The following is a 23,123-nucleotide window of genomic DNA, read 5'->3' as shown; positions in this document are numbered from 1 at the left end:
GGGGCATTTCTTCTGCCCCTCCAGTCCCATCTCTGAGAGCTGGTCCCAGGTCCAGCCCAAGCAGGAGAGGCAGCCCTCACCTTCCCAGGTGTTTGTAGGCATGTTACTCTCCCTCCTGGAGAGTGTTCCCCGCAGCTCCGCCTTCCCTGCAGGCCTCCTCCATCCTCTAAAGCACAAATCATCACCACCTGCACAACTCCAATGTCTTTCTCAGCCATGCCTGATTCCTCTGCAGGAAGGAAAAAGGAAGCAGTTCCTGGTAGTGTATGGAGGGACCCACAGAAAAGCACAGAGCCCACAGCAGATATTGCTTGTTTTTTACCTCTGACTACTCTGGAGTGGAAGAAAGGGCATCCATTGTAAAGTCCAACTCTTATCAAGTGGGTGAGGCTATAGACATCTTGTCTCTTTCTTCAGCTGTGCAGCTCAGAGAGGCCCAGATGTTGAGCTCATGCAGGAGCTAGACCCATACCTGCCCATCATGTGGTTGTGGCCTTTGTCTAGCCTATGTGTCTGAGGCTCCTAGATAGGCAAAGGCCATGAAGTTGGGGAGAACCTGTGAGATGGGATGAAACTCAGGAAGGAGTATAAGGCTGTGGGTGTCAAGCCCCCCAGCCCCAGCAAAGCTAAATACTTCCAGCAGCAACTTCCTAGCTTGAAGCAACCTTGTCTGTTCAATTTTATAATCACAAAGGAAAAAGTGTCCCAGTCCCCTGGCCTTTCCTCTCATCACAGTCCCCTTCCTCTGACATCACAGAGGCAAGAGCTGTCTTCTCTGCTCAGAGCACTGAGTCGAGGGCATCTCCAGGACAGGCATTCAGGCAGAGCAAGCTCCAGGTTTCACCACAATGCCCATCCCTGCCTCCCCACTCCACCCACCTCTGCCTTCCTTACTGCTGTTATCTGCTGCTTGAACTGGCAGGTGAGTGGGGCCTCAGTGTATGTGTGTGGTGGGTTCTCCCCTCTGCCTGTTTAGTGAACTCTCCCTCACCTGTTCCCATAGAATTTCTTTTGGGAGAGTTTTCTCCATCTTATCCCAGAACAGGCAGAACTCAGAAGACTACACTGGGATGGCCCCCAATTCTGACAAAGTCTCCCGGTGGCCATGTCTGTTGCAAATCTCTTTGCTCAGGTAAAGGACTCACACCTATGGTCACAGGGCGGAGCACAGCACCCATCGCAGCTCTCACCCTCCAGCCTCTGGAATCAAAGGACGTGTAACTTATTTTATTTTATTTTTACCTTTACTTATTTTTTTGAGACAGGGTCTCACTCTGTCACCTAGGCTGGAGTGCAGTGGTGCGATCTTGGCTCACTACAACTTCCACCTCCTGGGCTCAAGTGATTCTCGTGCCTCCACCTCCCAAGTAGCTGGGACTAGAAGCACGTGCCACCATGCCCAGCTAATTTTTGTCTTTTTTGTAGAGATGGGGTTTCACCATGTTGCCCAGGCTGGTTTCAAACTTATGAGCTCAAGAGTTCCACCTGCCTCGGCCTCCCAAAGTGCTGGCATTATAGGCGTGAGCCACCACACCTGGCCCCTGGCAGATCTTACACTTCTTTCTGTGAAATTCAGTTTTTTATTTCTCTGTTGCCACTGCATTTGGCTGCTCTTAAAAAGTACTGCAAACTGGGTGGTTTAAATTACAGAAATTAATTTTCTCACAGGTCTGGAGACTAGACATTCAAAATCGAAGTGTGGGCAGGGTTGGTTCTTTCTGAGGACTGTGAGGTTGAATCTGTTCCATGTCTGTCTCTGAGCTTCTAGCAGTGGTAGCCTCAAACATTTGTTGGATGGCAGGTGGCACCACCCTCCCTGTATCCTCACATCATCTTACTCCCGTGTATGTCTGTCTCTGTGTCCAAATTTCCACTTCCTATAAAAACATCCACCATATTGGATTAGCACCCACCTCAATGACCTCATTTTAACTTGGTTTCCTCTGTAACTCTATTTCCAAGTAAGGTCACATTCTGAGCTACTTGTGGTTAAGACTTCAACATATATTTCGGAGGCATACAATTCAACTCATAATAGCCTCAACATGAAATTTTAATAACTTAGATATATTCTTTGTTGGTTTATGTACTGCATTTATATCTGTCTGTGCTTTATACATAGGAAGGGTAACTATAAAGCTTCCTCTTTTTATTCAATGGAGAGTTAAGGATGACTAAAAATATTTAGGTAAAAGCTAACTTAAGATACTTAAAGCTAGTAAAACTCACTTGAATTTTTAACTGTACTTATTGGGTGAGGTACACAGACTGTAAGGTGACTCCCAACTATCCCACCCTTATGTAATCTCAGTTGTGTGTGACATGCTTCTATCTGATAGAATATGGCCAAAGTGATGCACTGTCTCCCCCTTGAGTATGTTAGGTTGTGTAAGATCTATCACACTAGAGTTTTTTTGCAACTTCTGGCCTTAAAGAAGCAAGGAGCCATGTTGCAAACTGCCTGTGAGAAGGCCCACATGGCAAGGAACTGAGGGAAGCCCCTAGAAGTTGAGGGCCTCAGTCCTACAACCACAAAGACCTGAATTCTGCCAACAACCTGAGTGAACTTAGAATGAACACTTCCCCAGTCAAACCCCCAGATGAGAACACAGCCCAGCTGGCACCTTGAGTGGAGCTTGGTGAGACCTTGAAGCAGAGAACCCAGCTAAGCTATATCTGAATTACAAATGGACAAAAATTGTGAAATAATTAATATGTGTTGTATTCAGCCTCTAAGTTTGTGGTAATTTGTTATTCAGCGATAGAAAAGGAATATACCGAGTAAGATTGCAAAACCATTCAAAATAAAGTCCTCCATTGTTTTGTAGAACTTATTTGTTTTTAAAGGTGTACAACTTGATGGTTTTTTAAATTTTATCTTGGTTTTAATTGACAAATAATAATTGTATATATTTATGTGCTATAATGTGATGTTCTTATACATGTCTACACAGTGAAATGATCAAATCAGGCTAATTAACATATCCATCACCTTACATACTTATCACTTCTTTGTGGTAAGAACATTTAAAATCTACTCTTTTAGCTATTTTGAAGTATGCATTAACTATAGTCACCATGCTGTGCAATAGATCACCAGAACCTATTCCTCATGTCTAACTACAACTTTATAGGCTTTGACCAGCATCTCCCATTTCCTTGTCCAACTCTCCACCACCCCAGACCCTGGTAACCACATTCTATTCTTTACTTCTTTGAGTTTGACTTTTTTGGATTCCACATATAAGCGAGATTCCACATATAAGCAAGATCATGCGGTATCTGTCTTTCTGTGCCTGGCTTATTTCACACCATAATATCCATGGTGTCATAAGTGACAGAATTTTCTGATTTTCAAAAGCTAAATAGTATTCCACTGCATGTTTGTGTGTGTGTATGTGTATGTGTGTGTGTGTGTGTGTGTGTATGTGTGTGTGTGTGTCTCCCTTCTCTCTCTTGAAGAGATAAGTAGTGGAACCATATGCTGTTGCCAAGACCACCTCATTCTTTAATTGTTTTAACTTCTTCTCCACATCTCTCAGCATGAATTTCTCTACAAATTCAGAGGCTAATCACCCTTCAGAGGAGACAGGAAGGCCAACCCCAAACTCAGTGGAGATGTAGGGTTGAGGGACAGGACTTGAAACCAGTTCCAAATGTACCGAGTGACTCTAGGCAATTAGATGGATAGGGAAACTAGTCTTTCTCCATGAACATTACCCATTGATAATTGCCCCTTCTCCCTCCCTGTCCTCCTCTTACCACGGTTGAGGGCTGAGGAATGGAACTGAGGAGGAATACATCTGGTCTTCTGGACTAACTCCCCTCCTTCAGCACTCTAGGGAGAAGCTGCCTCCATGTGCAAAGGCCTCTCTTTACTCAGTGCATGGGCATTTGTGCATGTCATTAAAAGAATTAATGAATGAGGCCCAACTGTGACCTGTACCCATGCTTAAGCTAGAACAGGGGAAATGAGAAATGATTTTCAGTTTTTTTCCAGGAGCCACACATGTGTTCCATGTGCAACAAACGGAGATGTCACAGACCGTATCAACTGGGGAGTCAATCATCTTGAGTTGCAGCGTACCCGATGCCTTACCAAATGGACCTGTCTTGTGGTTCAAGGGAACAGGGCCAAACCGGAAATTAATCTACAATTTCAAACAAGGTCACTTTCCCAGAGTAAAAGAGATTGGAGACACCACCAAGCCTGGCAACACAGACTTTTCCACCCGCATCCGTGAAATCTCTCTTGCTGATGCTGGCACCTATTACTGTGTGAAGTTCATAAAAGGAAGAGCTATCAAGGAGTACCAATCAGGTCGGGGCACTCAGGTGTTTGTTACTGGTGAGTATGTCTCCTATACCCCATACCCCCTGGTGCATAATATCATCTCAGCAGTTATGTCTTCTATTCATTCAATAATTGCTATGTGCCAAATATTATTGAAGGTACAACATACATTTGATCTTTTTAATTCTCTCAGCAAGCTGTGAGTTAGGTATTTTCCAGGAAGAAAAAAAGACTTGAAAAGGTTGAGTGATGAGTGATAAGAGCTATTTTGGTTGATTTCTCAATATTTAATCCACCCCCCATGACTAACCTAAGCCAACTAGGATAATTCCATGTTCCCTGCTAGAGGTTTACTCAAATATGGGCTGAACTTGGCCAGTTTGGGTCTATCAGAGAAAAAGACAGGCTTGCAGAAAAATCTGGTAATCTAAAGTAATTCTTCCCTTTGTTGGCTGGAAACAAGCAACTGTGTTGCTCCAGGTGCTTTAAGCAGGCATCTTATGACCATGAGGGGAATAAGGTTGAGAAAAAGTCTAGATGAATGCAGATATGTAACAAGTGTGGATTGACAATTTGCACAACCATACTGCTCCTTGTTCCAATCTCACCTCTGGACTTCTAATAATGTGAAAGAAAACATCTCCTTGCTAAGCCAATTTGCTTAAATCAACAATGTCCTAAGGGCTACAAGAATGATAAAAGTCGCACATCCCACAGTGTGTTGTAGTGTGTTGAACTGCAAGTACAAATCTATGTTTCCCTGCATCCAAAGCCTTTTTCTTAGTGTTTTGCTACTTGTGGTGCCCTGTGAAATTTGGGCAATATCCAGCCTGAGAAATTATTAAATTGGTAATACAATAATGCTAACATTTATTGGGCATCTACTATATTCCAAACATTTCATCTATATTATCTACACAGCAACATTTGAATTGCTGGATGCTTGTACTCACTGTACAGATGAGGAACCTAACTCAGGGAGATTTCAGGAGTGTACATAGTAGGGAATAAAGAGGTGGGGTTGGTCTGGGCCCAGTCCAGTATGTTCTATATTAGTGAAGAACATTTACTTACAAGAAAGAAGATCAAATGCATTAATTTCAACCAAAAATATGAGTTGATTGATTCTGTACCTGCAGAGGATTCTGGGTTCCTCACAGTATTCAAGGCAGAACTTTTGGAACCAGGGACTAAAGGATTGGATTTAGGGCTTAGTGTTACCAAGACTGTGGCTCTCTGAAATTCTCTCATCTCTTCATGGCTTTGATTTTTCCTGCTGCATATAAACCTTCAGTATATGATAGCGAAAATAAATGCAGAAAATGTTGATATTCATTCCCCCATCTTACAACCAAGGTGGAAAGACAGCTTCTTCCTACCAACCTTCACAAATGAGTTCTAGGGAACTATCCACATTAGCCTTTTGTATGCCATGTTGTCAACATTTTATTCATTGTTGCTAGGGAGAGGAGGTCCATGGGAGATAACCAATCAACCCAATGGAACAAATGCTAAGCAGGTTGAAAACAAAATATGTTCATCCACCACATGGTCCACACCCTACCTTATCAGATGAGGAAGTTGAGCCTCTGAAAGGTTAATGGGCTTGTCTTCCAGGTTATGGGTACTGGAACCCAGGTAGACTCTTCTCGGAACCCTTTGGGTTTATGGCTTTGCCTCCTTCTTAGTAAGAAGTCTCTAGTTAGAGTGGAGATATAGGAGTGCATGACAGCTGTTTAGAGGGAGAATACTGTGAATGAGTTCAATATCCTTATTAACATTCAAATGTTCTGAGTCAGAAATGTACCAAATTTATGCCATTTCTTAATAAATAAAAATGTATACATATGTTTTTAAAATACTTAGCTATGTATTCGTTTCTTGTAGTTGGTGTAACTAATGGATACAAATTTGATGGCTTAAAACAACAGAAATAGACCATTATGGGTGGCATAACAGCACAAGGAGTTCCAAGGGCCCACTCCATGGAAACTGGTGAAAATTATTTTTAAAAAATATTTAGAGGCTCTGGAAATAGTATTAAGGGCATATCATAAATGAAGAAATAATTTTTAAACTACTAAAACTGGGGAAGAAAAGTAAAAGTCTGATATTTGAACCAAAACCCCCCTTTTCCCTGTCAAAGGCTATACCCCATGGCAAAGAAGAGGAATCAACTGCACCAAAATAATCCATCCAGTCACTCAACAACTGTACAAGCAGATGACAATAACAAGCCTCGGTGGTTGTGAGGAAGACCAATATCCAGAGTTTCTACAATGTATTATCTAAGATGTCCAGTTTCAAAAAAAGTGAGACATGCAATAGAACAGAAAAGTATGACAAGTATACCAAAAACAAACCAAAAAAAAAAGGTATCAGAAACTGCTTGTTATGACCATCAGATGTCAAACTTAACAGGCAAAGCCTTTGGTGTAACCATTACAAATATGTTCAAAGAAACATGATTAAACAAACCATGATTAAATAAGTACAGGAAAGTAACATGATAATGTTGCATCAAATAGAAGATATCAATAAACAGATAGAAATTATTAAAAAGAACCAAATGGAAATTTTATTATTCAAAAGTATAACAATTGAAAGAAAAATTACCCTAGAGGGGATTAACAGTAGATTTGAAGAAGCAGATTTAGCAAATTTGAAAATAGATTAATATAAATTATGGAATCTGAAGAACAGAGAAAAATTAAATGAAAATAACATTTAAAAAATGAACAGAGCCTCAGAGAAATGTAAGCCATCATTAAGCACACAACATACATGTAATAGGGATAGCAGAAGGAGAGGAGAAAGAGAAAACAGCAGAAAAAAATATTCAAAGAAAGAATAGCTGAAAACTTCTCAAGTTTATTTAGTCAGCTGGACTGAAGATTGAAAAAGGAAATTCAAATTACTAGAATCAGAAATGAAGGAAGGAACATTACTAGTAACTTTATAGAAATAAAAAGGAATATTAAAGAATACTATGAAAAAATGTGTGCCTATAAACTAGGTTTATATGATGAAAAAGACAAACTCCTAGAAGACATAAAAATTACCAAAACTGGCCCAAAAATAATGGAGCATTTCAAGATACCTATAACAACTAAACAGATTAAATTAGTAATAAAAAATTACCCTGATATCGACACCAGACAAAGACATCACAAGAAAAAAACACAGACCAAATATATCTTACGTATATGGACACAAAAATCCCTTAAGAAAATACTAGCAAACTGAAACCAGCAACATATAAAAAGCATTATTCATGTTGACCAAGTGGGATTTATCCCATGAATACAAGGTTGGTTTAATATCTGAATGTCAATTAATTTAATACAACACAATATCAATAAAATAAAAAAAAAAACCACATAATCCTCTCAAGATGATAAAAAAAAAGGAATTTGGTAAAATCTAAAATTCTTTTATTTAAAAAGGTACTCAAAAAACTAGGAATAGTAGGGAACTTTATCAACCTGATAAAGAGCATGGATGCAAAACCCACAGCTAACATCATATTTAGCAAAACCGAAAGCCACAGCCAATGTCACAATTAATGAGGATGGTTAGATGCTGTCCCCAGTAGATCAAGAATAAGACAAGGATATCTCCTATCACCATTTCTACTCAACGTTGTACTAAAATTTTTAGTCAGGACAATTAAGTAATAAAAACAATCCAAATTGGAAAGGATGAAGTAAAACTATCTCTATTGACAAATGGCATGTTCTTGTATATAGAAAATCCTAAGGAACCCACTAAAAAACTATTCAAACTACTGAGCAAGTTCAGCAAGCTTGAGAGTACAGTTCAATATACAAAAATCTATTACATTTCCACACACTTGGAATGAACACTAAAAATAAAAATAAATTTAACAAAAGAAGTGCAAATTTATACTCTGAAAACTACAAAAAAATGTTAAATGAAAGAAGATCTAAACAAATTGAAAATTTTCCCATTTTCATGGACCGGAAGATTTAACATTCTTAAGATGGCACTATTCCCCCAAACTGGTCTACAGATCCAACTCAATCCTTATCAGAATCCCAACCTACTTTTTTGTAGAAATTGACAAGCTGATCTTAACATTCATGTGGAAATATGAAGGATCCAGAATAGCCAAAACAATCCTGAAAAATAAAGTAGGATAACACACGTTTTTCTTTCAAAACTTACTACAGGCTGGACGCAATGGCTCACGCCTGTAATCCCAGCACTTTGGGAGGCTGAGATGGGAGGATCGCTTGAGGACAGGAGTTTGAGGCCAGCCTGGTGAACATAGTGAAATCTCATCTCTAAAAATAAATAAATAAAATAAAAATAAAAGTTCACTACAAGTCCACAGCAATCAAGATAATGTGGTACTGGAACAGGATAGACCTACAGACCAATGGAAAAGAGAGTCCAGAAACAAGCCCATGTATCTGTGGTCAACTGATTTTCAACAAGTGTGATAATGAGGAAAGAAGCATCTTTTCAACAAATAATGCTGAAACAACTGGATAGCCACACACAGAAAACAATGAAGTTGAACCCTACTTCATACCATATACAAAAATTAACTCAAAATGGTTTGAAAGCCTAAAAATACCTATAAAGCTTTTATAATAAAACATAGGGATAAATCTTAATGACATCAGATTTTGCATTGGCTTCTTAAGCATACTATCAAAAGCATGAGAAACAAAAGAAAAAATAGATATATTGGACTTCATAAAAATTAAAACCTTTTATGCTTCAAAGGACATTATCAAGAAAGTAAAAAGATAACCCACAGAATGGGAAAAATATTTGCAAATTACATATCTGATAAGGGCCTTGAGTTTAGAATATATAAAGAATTTCTCCAAAGCAGATATTCAAATTGCCAATAAGCACATCAAAAGAAGCTCAGCATAATTTGTCCTCAGGGAAATGCAAATCAAAACTATAATGAAATACAACTTTGCACTCATAAGGATAGCTAAAATCAAAAATCAGATAGCAAGTGTTTATGAGAATGTAGAGGAATTGTAAACCTCATACACTGCAGGTGGAAATGCAAAATGGTGAAGCCACTTTGGAAAATAGATAGGCAGCTCCTCAAACAGTCAAACATAAGTTACTATATGACCCAGCTATTCCACTCCTAGGTATTTACTCAAGAGAAATGAAAACATATGTTCACACAAAAATTTGTGCACAAATGTTTATAACAGCATTCACACTATCTGAAAGGTAGAAACAATCCAAACATCTATCAACTGATGAATGGAAAAGCAAGGTATGATCTATACATACAGTGGAATATTATTAGGCTATGAAGAGGAATGACATACTAATACATGCAGCAACATGGATAAACCTTGAAAGCATATGCTAAGTTAAAGAATAAAATCACAAAAGGTCACTTATTCTCTCTAGATTCTTCCTCTCTGTGCAGGACATCTCTGAAAGAAAGACAGCAGCCCCATTCAGGGGCTTATAGATAAAACTCCCATCTCCCTGGTACAGAGCACCGGGGAGAAGGGGCAGCTGTGGGCACAGCTTCAGCAGACTTAAACATTCCTGCCTGCCGGCTCTGAAGAGAGCAGTGGATCTCCCAGCACAGCGCTTGAGCTCTGCTAAGGGACAGACTGCCTCCTCAAGTGGGTCGCTGACCCCCGTGCCTCCTGATGGGGAGACACCTCCCAGCAGGGGTCGACAGACACCTCATACAGGAGAGCTCTGGCTGGCATCTGGCAGGTGCCCCTCTGGGATGAAGCTTCCAGAGGAAGGAGCAGGCAGCAATCTTTGCTGTTCTGCAGTCTCCACTGGTGATACCCACGAAAACAGGATCTGGAGTGGACCTCCAGCAAACTCCAGCAGACCTGCAGAAGAGTGGCCTGACTGTCAAAAGGAAAACTAACAAACAGAAAGCAACAGCATCAACATCAACAAAAAGGATGAGCATGCAAAAATCCCATCAGAAGGTCACCAACAACCAAGATCAGGGTAGATAAATCCACGAAAATGAGGAAAAAACAGCGCAAAAAAGCTGAAAACTCCAAAAACCAGAATGTCTCTTCTCCTCCAAAGAACGACATCTCCTCGCCAGCAAGGCAACAAAACTGGATGGAGAATGAGTTTGACAAATTGACAGAAGTAGGCTTCAGATGGCGGGTAATAACAAACTCCTCCATGCTAAAGGAGCATGTTCTAACCCAATGCAAGAAAGCTAAGAAACTTGATAAAAGGTTGCAGGAACTGCTAACTAGAATAACCAGTTTAGAGAAGAACATAAATGACCTGATGGAGCTGAAAAACACAACATGAGAACTTCGTGAAGCATGCAGAATTATCAAGAGCTGAATCAATCAACCAGAAGAAAGGATTTCAGAGATTGAAGATCAACTTAATGAAATAAAGTATGAAGACAAGATTAGAGAAAAAAGAGTGAAAAAGAATGAACAAACCCTCCAAGAAATATGGGACTATGTTGAAAAGACTAAACCTACGTTTGATTGGTGTACCTAAAGTGATGGGGAGAATGGAACCAAGTTGGAAAACACACTTCAGGATATTATCTAGGAGAACTTCCCCAACTTAGAAAGACAGGCCAATATTCAAATTCAGGAAATACAGAGAGCACCACAAAGATACTCCTCGAGAAGAGCAACCCCAAGACACACAATCGCCAGATTCACCAAGGTTGAAGTGAAGGGAAAAATGTTAAGGCAGCCAGAGAGAAAGATTGGGTTACCCACAAAGAGAAGCCCATCAGACTAACAGCAGAAACCGTACAAGCCAGAAGAGAGTGAGGACCAACATTCAACATTCTTAAAGTAAAGAATTTTCAACCCAGAATTTCATATTCAGCCAAAAAGAGCTTCATAAATGAAGATAAATAAAATCCTTTACAGACAAGCAAATGCAGAGAGATTTTGTCACCACCAGGCCTGCCTTACAAGAGCTCCTGAAGGAAGTACTAAATATGGAAAGGAAAAACTGGTACCAGACACAGCAAAAACACGCCAAAATGTAAAAACTATTGACACTACGAAGAAACTGCATCAACTAATGGGCAACATAACCAGCTAGCATCATAATGACAGGATCGAATTCACACATAACAATATTAACCTTAAACGTAAATGGGCTAAATGCCCCAATTAAAAGTCACAGACTGGCAAATTGGATAAAGAGTCAAGACCCATTGGTGTGTTGTATTCAGGAGACCCATCTCACATGAAAAGATACACATAGGCTCAAAATAAAGGGATGGAGGAAGATCTACCAAGCAAATGGAAAGCAAAAAAAAAAAAAAAAAAAAAAAAGCAGTTGTTGCAATCCTAGTCTCTGATAAAACAGACTTTAAACCAACAAAGATCAAAAAAGACAAAGAAGGGCATTGCATAATGGTAAAGGCATCAATGCAACAAAAAGAGCTAACTATCCTAACTATATATGCCCTCAATACAAGAGCACCCAGATTCATAAAGCAAGTTCTTAGAGACCTACAAAGACATTTAGACACCCACACAATAATAGTGGAAGACTTTAATATCCCACTGTCAATATTTGATACATCAATGGACAGAAAATTAACAAGGATATTCAGGACTTGAACTCAGCTCTGGACCAAGCAGACCTAATAGACATCTACAGAACTCTCCACCCCAAATCAACAGAATATACATTCTTCTCAGCACCATATCTCACTTATTCTCAAACTGACCATGTAATTGGAAGTAAAACACTCCTCAGCAAATGCAAAAGAATGGAAATCATAACAGTCTCTCAGATCACAGTGCAATCAAATTAGAACTCAGGATTAAGAAACTCACTCAAAACTGCACATCTACATGGAAACTGAACAACCTGCTCCTGAATGACTACTGGGTAAATAATGAAATTAAGGCAGAAATAAATAAGTTTTTGAAACCAATGAGAACAAAGACACAATTTACAGAATCTCTGGGACACATTTAAAGCAGTGTTTAGAGGGAAATTTATAGCACTAATGCCCACAGGAGACAGCAGGAAAGATCTAAAATAGGCACCCTAAAATCACAAAAGAACTAGAGAAGCTAGAGCAAACAAATTCAAAAGATAGCAGAAGACAAGAAATAACTAAGATCAGAGCAGAACTGAAGGAAATAGAGACACAAAACACCCTTCAAAAAATCAGTGAATCAAGGAGCTGTTTTTTTTAAACATTAACAAAACAGATAGAGTAGATTAATAAAGAAGAAAAGAGAGAAGAATCAAATAGACACAATAAAAAATGAAGAAGGGAATATCACCCTGATCCCACAGAAATACAAACTACCATCAGAGAATACTATAAGCACCTCCATGCGAATAAACTAGAAAATCTAGAAGAAATGGATAAATTCTTGGACACATACACCCTCCCAAGGCTAGTCCAGGAAGATGTTGAATCCCTGAATAGACCAATAACAAGTTCTGAAATTGAGGCAGTAATTAATAGCCTGCCAACCCAAAAAAGCCAAGGACCAGATGGATTCACAGCAGAATTCTACCAGAGGTACAAGAGGAGCTGATACCATTCCTTCTAAAACTATTCCAAACAATAGAAAAAGAGGGACTCCTCCCTAACTCATTTTATGAGGCCAGCATCATCCTGATACCAAAACCTGGCAGAGACACAACAAAAAAAGAAAATTTCAGTTCAATATCCCTGATGAACATATCGATGCAAAAATCCTCAATAAAATACTGGCTAACCAAATGCAGCAGCACATTAAAAATCTTATCCACCATGATCAAGTCAGCTTCATCCCTGGGATGCAAGGCTGGTTCAACATATGGAAATCAATAAACGTAATCCATCACATAAACAGAACCAATGACAAAAACCACAATTATCTCAATAGATGCAGAAAAGGCCTTCAATAAAATTCAACACCCTTCATGCCAAAAACACTCAATAAACTAGGTATTGATGAAATGTAGCTCAAAATAGTAAAAGCTATTTATGACACAGCCAGTATCATACTGAATGGACAAAAGCTGGAAGCATTCTCTTTGAAAACCAGAGCAAGACAAGAATGCCCTCTCTCACCACTTCTATTCAACATAGTATGGGAAGTACAGGCTGGGGCAATCAGGCAAGAGAAAGAAATAAAGGGTATTCAAATAGGAAGAGAGGAAGTCAAATTGTTTCTGTTTACAGATGACATGATTGTATATTTAGAAAACCTCATCATCTCAGCCCCAAAACTCCTTAAGCTAATAAGCAAATTCGACAAAGTCTCAGGATACAAAATCAATATGCAAAAATCACAAGCATTCCTATACATCAATAATCGACAATCAGAAAGCCAAATCATGAGTGAACTCCCATTCACAATTGCTACTAAGAGAATAGAATACCTAGGAATACAACTTACAAGGGATGTGAAGGACCTCTTTGAGGAGAACTACGAACCACTGCTCAAGGAAATAAGAGAGAGGACACAAACAAAAAACATTCCACTCTCATGGATAGGAATAATCAATATCGTGAAAATGGCCATACTGCCCAAAGTAATTTATAGAATCAATGCTATTCCCATCGAGCTACCATTGACTTTTTTCACAGAATTAGAAAAAATGACTTTAAATTTCATATGGAACCAAAAAACAGCTCGTATAGCCAACACAATCCTAAGCAAAAAAGAGCAAAGCTAGAGGCATCATGCTACCTGACTTCAAACTGTACTACAGTGCTGCAGTAACCAAAACAGCATGGTACTGATACGAAAACAGATATATAGACCAATGGAACAGAACCGAGGCCTCAGAAATAACACCACACATCTACAACCATCTGATCTTTGAGAAACCTGACAAAAATAAGCAATGGGGAAAGGATTCCCTATTTAATAAATGGTGTTGGGAAAACTGGCTAGCCATATGCAGAAAACTAAAACTGGACCTCTTCCTTACCCCTTATACAAAAATTAACTCAATATGAATTAAAGATGTAAACGTAAGACCTAAAACCATAACAACCCTAGAAGAAAACCTAGACAATACCATTCAGGACATAGGCATGGGCAAAGACTTTATGACTAAAACACCAAAAGCAATTGCAACAAATGCCAAAATTGACAAATGGGATCTAAGTAAACTAAAGAGCTTCTGCACCGCAAAAGAAACTATTATCAGAGTGAACAGGCAAGCTACAGAATGGGAGAAAATTTTTGCAATCTATCCATCTGGCAAAGGGCTAACATCCAGAATCTACAAGGAACATGAACAAATGTACAAGAAAAAAACAAGCAACCCCATCAAAAAGTGGGCGAAGGACATGAGCAGACACTTTTCAAAAGAAGACATTTATGCAGCCAACAAACAAATGAAAAACAGCTCATCATCACTGGTCATTAGAGAAATGCAAATCAAAGCCACAGTGAGATACCATCTCAGGCCAGTTAGAATGGTGATCATTAAAAAGTCAGGAAACAACAGATACTGGAGAGGATGTGGAGAAATAGGAATGCTTTTACACTGTTGGTGGGAGTGTAAATTACTTCAACCATTGTGGAAGACAGTGCGGTGATTCCTCAAGGATCTAGAACTAGAAATACCATTTGACCCAGCAATCCCATTACTGGGTATATACCCAAAGGATTATAATCATTCTGCTATAAAGACACATGCACATGTATGTTTATTGCAGCAGTATGCACAATAGCAAAGACTTGAAACCACCCCAAATGCCCATCAATGATAGGATAGATAAAGAAAATGTGGCACATATACACCATGGAATACTATGCAGCCATAAAAAAGAATGAGTTTATGTCCTTTCCAGGGACATGGATGAAGCTGAAACCATCGTTCTCAGCAAACTAACACAAGAACAAAAAAATAAACACCACATATTCTCACTTATAAGTGGGAGTTGAACAACGAGGACATATGGGCACAGGGAGGAGAACATCACACACCAGGGCCTGTTGGGTGGTGGGGGACAAGAGGAGAGACAGCATTAGGAGAAATACCTAATGTAGATGTTGGGTTGATGGGTGCAGCAAATGACCATGGCACATGTATAACTATGTAACAAACCTGCAGGTTCTGCACATGTATCCCAGAACTTAAAGTATAATTTAAAAAATCAATTTTTTAAATAATTCCATTTATATGACATACTCAGAATAGGCAAATCTATAGAGACAGAAAGTAGATTAAAGACAGAACATTTCTTATGATTTGGGGGATGGTGGAAAGATAGGGAAAATGGAGGTTATTACATGAAAGGCATGGAGTCTTTTTTGAGATGATAAAAATGTTCAAAATGACTGTGGTTATGATTGCACATATCTACAGACAAATATCTGCAAATATTGAATTGTACATTTTAAATGTGTAAATTGTATGGTGTATGAAGTACATCTCAATAAAGTTGTTTAAAAACCAAATTTAGTCTCTCACAGTTCTAGAGGCCAGAAGTCTGAAATCTGCATCTCTGGACTGAAATCAAGGCATCAGCAGAACTGCTCCTTCTGGAGGTTCTAGGAGAGAGCATATTCCCTTTCTCTTTTGGCTTCTGGTTTGCTGCCAGCATCCCTGGCCTGTCAGCAGCATAGAATAAATCTTCAAGGCCAGTGTCTTTAAATCTCTCTGTGTTCCATTTTCACATTGCCTTCTCACAATTAAGCTACCAGATTCTTAACAAATCTGTATTAGTCATCTATGCTGCATAACAAATTACCCAAAACTTAGTGATTTCAAACAACAAACACTTACTGTCTCCCAGTGTCTGTGAGTCAGGATTCTAGACATAGTTTAGGTTGAGTGACCTTGGTTTAAGGTCTCTTTTAAGGCTGCAATCAAGGTGTCTGCCAATAATGCAATAATCCAAAGGCTCAACTGGAGAAGAATCCACTTCAAGCTCACTCCCATGGCTATTGGCAGGCCTCAGATCCTTGCGGGCAACTGGCTGAAGACATCAGATATCTGCTACATGGGCTTCTCCATAGGACAGCTCACAACATGGCAGCTGCTTCTCCTCAAGAAGCAGGAGAGAGGGGCAGAAGAAGATACAAGTCACAATTTCTTTATAAGCTAATTTCAGAAGTGACATCCTGTTACTTTTACTTTTTCATTAGAAGTGAATCACTAGATCCAGAGGAGGGGATTACATAGTGGTGTGAATGCCAGGAGCTGGAGATCATCTCAAAGGCTGACTACCACAGCAGTTCTCTCAGTAACTAGGAGGACATGCAGACAAAATGTGAGTAAGGATACAAAAGATTTGATCAATGTGATTAACAAATTTGATGTAATTGAGCACTGCACCCAACAACTGAAAAACACATATCCTTTTCAAGCCCATGTGAGATATTAACTAAAATTAATCATGTGCTTGGTCAAGAAGCAAGTCTCAACAAATCTTGAAATATCAAAATTATATAAGTATGTTTTCTGATCATTGTGGAATTAAACTATAAATATTTACAAAAAGATCATTAGAAAATCCTCATATATTAGGAATTTGGGAAATAATCTAAATAACTGATTTATCAAAAAAGAAATTACCACAGATACTAGAAAATATTTTGGACTAAATAATAATTAAAATACTGCACATTAAACTTGAGGCATGTAGTTACTGCCTCAAGTAGTAGTACTTGAGGCATGTAGTTAAGGAATTCATAGCCTTAAATCCCTATATCAGAAAAATAAAAATGATTGAAACCCAGTAATGAAAGCATCAATTACAACAATTTACTAAAACAATGACAAAGGTTTAATTTTAGTGTGGTCAGTGGGGGTGGGGAAGATGTTGCCAAGGGTGCTGTCTAGTTACTACTGCTGCATAGCAAAACACCCCAAAACACAAGGTCAAAAAAACAACCATCTTATTATGATCAATGACACTGTGGGTAAGGAATTCAGACAGGGTACAAGAATGACTTATCTCTGCTATATGTTGCCTGGGGTCTCAGTTGGGAAACTCACCTGGGGATGACTCAACTGCTGGGTCATCTGGAAGCTTCTTCTTTTACATGTCTGATGATTGATAATGGATATTGGCTGCATCTTAGCTGGGATGTCAGTTAGAACTCTTACATGTGTCCCTGCAATGTGATCTCTTCATGCATGCTAGTTTGGGCTTCCTCATAGCATGGTGGCAAGGTTCCAAAAATGAGCATCCCAAGAAAGCCAGGTAGAAACGCAGGGAATTATTACGGTCTAGCCTCAGAAGTCACATCACATCCCTTCTGTTGCAGTCACAGACCTGCCCAAACTCAGGAGGAGGGAACATATGCCTACATCTCCATGGGAAGAGTGTCGAAGAGCATGAGTGAAGAGGGACCTTGTTGCAGTCACCTCTAGAAAATAGAATCTGTCATCAGTGAAGACAGGGATTAGAGTTAGAACAAAGAGTGCTAAACGGAACACTCTGGCCAGTTCCTTGTCAAGAAATCCCTCTCAGAAAAAATGTTTAACAAGCTAGAATAAGGTGTCGAGGGGTGAGGGACACTCACCATGCTACAGAGCAATCAAATCTCATCGCTGATTGGCCCCTTTCATTCCACCCCTTCTCATCACCGTTCTCATCACCAACATCCGGTCAGCCACTGGTAAGGAGGCAGGGGTGGGGAGCAGTGGGGAAACTGAGTCACAGGAGGCAGTGTCTGGCACTGGGCCCACAGAAGTGATGAGCTCATGGCTAGAGGCTCTGAATGTGATTTCATGTGCAGGTGGCTGCTGCTCAGAAGGAGGAGAGGAGATGTATTCTTGGTGTGAGTGTTTCTACAGCTCCTCCACTCCCTTCTCCCAAGAGGTGGCCCCAGACTAGGGACAGAAAAAAGAGATACCCCTCCTCCTCCCAGCTGTGTTTCTGCATGTCACTGTTCCTGCAGTATGAGCACACTAAGGCCCTGCACCCCCCGCTTGACACACACAGGCTTCTTCCCCTTTTCTCTAAAGCAGAAACTATCCTCCTCCTCCCAAGAGCGAACTCCTTGCTCACTCAAAGTCACTTCCCCTGTAAGTGTACTTTGAAGAGCCAAAGCCTCCCATCAGATATGGCTTCAGGCTCATTTTTACAACCGACACCTCTGGAGTGGGGAAAAACAGGGATCCACACCTGTGAAGCCCCATCCCCGGGAGCCCTCCTCCTGACTAGCTGCACAGCTCATCTGAGCCCAGGTCTTGGACTATCACAGGAGGCTGGACACACCGTTCTCTATGGCAGACCCTGTTCCTGGGCTCCTGGATGAGGAAGGGTCACCAGCACACCTGACACAAAGTGAGGGGCCCAAAGGGCACAGCCTAGGCACTAAGGGTGTCTGCCAGGGCCCCTCCAAGCACCTTGGGACCCTTATATCAGTAACTTATTAGCTTGTGTCTGATTCCTATTTCACAATCTAGAAACTGGAACGGTCATAATCCTACAGCCCTTTCCTCCCATCATAGTAACTTCCTCTTATATCATGGAACATATAGTTTTGCCTCTCTCAGCAGAGCAGAATCCAAGACCTCCCAAGAACAGACCTACAGGCAGAGCAGGCTCCAGGGCCCACCATGATGCCCGTACCTGCCTCTCGGCCCTGCCTGAGAGAAACAGCACAAACTATTTCGTCCATCCCTGCTGCTGCCTCCGGCTGCTGGGACTCCCAGGTGAGTGCCCCCACCCTCAGGTACCATGATGCAGGGATGCTCTCCTGAGTTTGGCGGCGGTACCATTTCGCCACCTGCAGTGGGGCGGATGAATCTCTGTTGTCCTAGGGCCTCTTTCTTTGCCACCCCTTCCTCTTTGAGACACTTCCCTAAATAGTTTGTTTTATAACTAGTGTCTCCAAAACAAATCCTTCCAGAATTCTTCTTGCTTGGAGGGGTTGCTTTCTCTCCCATCCAGGTGTTTCCCCATGACAGGGGTGCCCAGTCCCTCTCACTTCCCACACCCCTGATGTCCTGTGAAGGTTCCACGACCCCCTAGGCCTGACCTGCAGGACCTGATGCCATCCTGAGAGAAGAAGTAGAGGAGCAGCATTTGACCCCTTGATCCCCAGGAGGGAGACAGGGATGCTGTCATTAAGATGAGTACACATAGATGCATAGGTGATTAATAGATAGATTAGATAGATAGATAGATAGATAGATAGATAACAACAAGTACTACACATGCAATGTAGAACTATTAAAAAAAATTGCTAAATGGTCCTTTTTAGACTAGTAAGTCTCCCAGAATCTCAGAAACCTAGGATTACGTTCTTGATGCGGGTGTTTCTCCTGCCTGTCTACTCTCTTCTCTCCAAAGATGATCTGCACAGTCAGGAGAGGCAACCATTCTTCTCCCAGTGGTGTTAACAACTCAATTTAGAGTCCAACTAATAAAGTGGTTAAAAGCACAGGCATTAAAAAAAAAAAAAAAAAAAAAAAAAACGACAGGCCGGGGTTCAAATGCAAGTTTCATCATTTGTAGGCTGTTTGACTATGGATAAGTTACTCAACTTCTCTGTGCCTCTGTTTTCTTGTCTGTGAAATCGGAATAAATAATAATGCCTTTCCAATACAGTTGTGGTGAGAATCAAACTAGTTAATTAATACAGTTAAGTTTTTGGAGTAATGTGTAGCACACAGAACCACCTATGTGAGCTCTGGTTGTTACAGCCTTTTAGGGCTTAATAAGTGCAAATATGAGCCCACGAAAATAGTCCTGCTGCATCCGGCCATTGCAACTCTCACTCTGTGTCTTTGGCAAGTCTATGCCTTCACTTAGAACTCACAGAAGTCATGGGAACTGAGAAAGGTCCATCAGGCTTGGTAGAAGAAGGAACTGAAAGCCAAGGAATGGTGTGCACTTCCTAGAATCACCAGGTTGTCAGGGCTGGAGCCTGGCCTACTGGACTTGCAGTTAAGAATGGAAAGCCCATTTCACAGAAGTCCTTCTATGAGCACAGTCCTGAGTGTTTCTCAAAGATTTTCAGGTTTCAGTATCACAACAAAATTGCAAGAGAAGTTTTACTTTCCACATTGTATACATTACATAGATAAGAAAACAGAGCCTCAGGGAGGTTATTTTCGCAAGGTAAAACACCAATGTCAGTCCTTTTTCTGTTGCTTAGAATAGAATACATGAAACTGGATTATTTATAAAGAAAAAGAACCTATTTCTTATAGTTATAAAGGCTGAGATGTTCAAGGTCAAGGGGCCACATTTGGTGAGAGCTTTCTTGCTGGTGGGGACTCTCTAAAGAGTCCTGAGGCAGCACAGGGTATCACATGGTGAGGGGACTGAGCATGCTAGCATACTATACTTGGGTCTCTCTCTCTCTTCTTATAAAACCAACAGTTCCCCTCCCATGATAACCCATTAATCCACTAATTTGTGAAATAACGCAGAGTCCTTATGACCCAATCACCTCTTAAAGACCCTACCTCTCAATACTGCACATTGAGGATTGAATTTCAACATGAATTTTGGAGGGGACAAATATTTAAACTATAGCAATCAAGCAATAGAGGAGGCATTGAAACCTGGGTCAATGGGACTCCATTAGCTCTTACTTTGACCTCTTCACTGTGCTGCTTCTAGATACATCAAACTTTTAACAAAAATAAGATTACACAAAATATGGTGGTTTATTTGTTCTTTTACTCAATGATAAATTGGGGACCCTTTTCTATGTAAATATATATGTGTCTGCAACATCATCAATACATCCCCAATATATACATCAACATTATCATTTCAATCTCTACATAGTTTTCCATTTTGTGGTTGTACCATCATTTATCTAACTCACTCCTATTCCTGGACATGGGCCATACATCAAACTTTTCTATATTGTAAATACTATGATTACCATTCCTTTACAAATCATATTCACCCTTGTCTGATTGTTTCTTTTGAATAAGGCCGTCAAAGAGGAATTACTAAGTCAAAGGGTATGAGTTTTATTGGGAAATTGCATTTCAAAAGTGTTTTTTGGTTTCAAAAGCCATTTCCCAATGAAACGTGAGTGTCTCAATATCAGTAATATATTATCTCACCACACCCAGCACAGAAGCAGCAGCAATGGACAGGGGGTATTTTGAACATTTGGGACCAAAACAGATTTGGTTAAAGTATCTCCACTTTACTTGTTTAAATACGGGTTTGTCACATGGACATAGATCATAAGATCATGACTGTGATGCTGTATTGCCATCTAGAGAGATTGTGTCCATTGTCATTCCCATCAGCAGTATGTGGGAGCACCTGCCTCACCACACCCTTAGCAACACAGAAAATTGGCAATCTTTTTCATGTTTGCTAAGCTAATATTCTAAAAATTGTGTCTGCTCTTAGCTTGCAGGAGGGAGAAATGTTTTATTTTATTTTATTTTTATTGTATTTCAGGCTTGCTGTCAAAATAATCCAAACAGGGAAGGAACGTACAAGTAAATAACAAAAGCCCCCATACTCTTCTGACTCCCTGGAGACAGCTACTTTTTAGGAGCTTCATTTGCCTTCTTCAAGACAGCTTTCTTCCACTGACATAAAATGCCAGCTTGATCGTACAATAAATCTGTCTATTTACCTGGGTCCAATTCCAGGTTCTCTCTTCTGTGTCATCGACCTCTCTGCTTGCCTTGGTACCAACCTGCCTCTACTATTTATTGCAGCCTGAAAATGTGCTCTAACTTTCATATGCTGAAACCTGTGTACATTTTTTTTTTTAAACTTTTCCAGCTAGTCTGTCATGGACGTTAGCAATTTGTGTGTGGTTTAACTATGCACTTCACTGGATTACTGGTGTTGTTGAACATCTTTTCTAGAAGTATTTCTTCTCTTTTGACTTCCTGACTGTGTCCTTAGCAAGGGCTGTCTGTCTATCTTGTCTCTATGTCTCTCTTGATACCCAGTTAAGGAATGTGCCCATCCTAAAAGCTAATACACGATATGGAAAGAAAGAATGAATGGGGCTTCAAATGCAATCTGAACCCAGGCACCTGGACCGCAGCCTCATCCCCAGCTGCAGCTTGGAGCTGACGTGTGTTCTTCCAGGAGTGGCGGGTGAGGAGGAGCTGCGGGTAGTTCAGCCTGAGAAGTCCGTGTCAGTCGCAGCTGGAGAAGTGGCCACTCTGTACTGCACTGTGACCTCCCTGATCCCCGTAGGGCCCATCCAGTGGTTCAGAGGAGCTGGACCAGGCCGGGAATTAATCTACAGTCAAAAAGAAGGCAACTTCCCCTGGATAAGAACTGTTTCAGACATCACAAAGAGAAACAGCACAAACTATTCCATCCGTATCAGAAGCATCACACCAGCAGAGCCGGCACCTACTACTGTGTGAAATTCCAGAAAGGAAGCCTACATGGAGATTAAGTCTGGACAAGGCACCCAGATGTTTGTGCATGGTGGAGTACAGATCCCTAGAAATCCAGCGCATTGTTCTAAAACAAATTACAATCCCTGGGAGCCTAGCCTAAGGCTCCCCCTTTGTTAGCCCTTGTGCCAAGATTATGAATAGAAGATGGGGATAGTGAGAGGTCACAGTGAAGGAGCAGGGTGAAATGTAACCCCAGCACCATCTATCAGTAGACTCCTAACTCTGTAGCATCTTACAGCTTCCAAAGGCCCACAAAGCACAGTGGGTAAAAGTAGACTACAGGGCCAGATGGCCTGGGATCAACTTCTTGCTCTGCCATTTACATGCTATGTGACATTAATTCTATTTTTTTTTTTACAAGGTCTCTCTGTGTTGCCCAGGCTGGAGTGCAGTGGCGTGATCCCAGCTCACTGCAACCTCTGCCTCCCAGGTTCACGTGATTCTCGTGCCACAGCCTCTTGAGTAGCTGGGATTATAGGCATGTACCATCATGCCCGGCTAATTTTTTTGGATTTTT

At 40.5% G+C, this 23,123-nt stretch overlaps 1 protein-coding gene across 1 annotated transcript; it reads left to right on the top strand.

The window, feature by feature from the left end:
• Positions 1 to 569: 569 nt before the first annotated feature.
• Positions 570 to 21,838, top strand: SIRPD (signal regulatory protein delta). Its single transcript, XM_003316803.6, is given in 5 exon segments — positions 570 to 899; positions 901 to 922; positions 4,001 to 4,348; positions 18,755 to 18,910; positions 21,636 to 21,838. Coding segments are annotated over 5 exon segments (594 nt in total). The 5' UTR covers positions 570 to 848; the 3' UTR covers positions 21,653 to 21,838.
• Positions 21,839 to 23,123: the final 1,285 nt, after the last annotated feature.

Source organism: Pan troglodytes, chromosome 21 (genome assembly GCF_028858775.2).
Source record: "Pan troglodytes isolate AG18354 chromosome 21, NHGRI_mPanTro3-v2.0_pri, whole genome shotgun sequence".
NCBI classification, from domain to species: domain Eukaryota; kingdom Metazoa; phylum Chordata; class Mammalia; order Primates; family Hominidae; genus Pan; species Pan troglodytes.
Note: the sequence above shows the minus strand (reverse complement) of the source record. Positions and strands in the feature narration are given on the sequence as shown.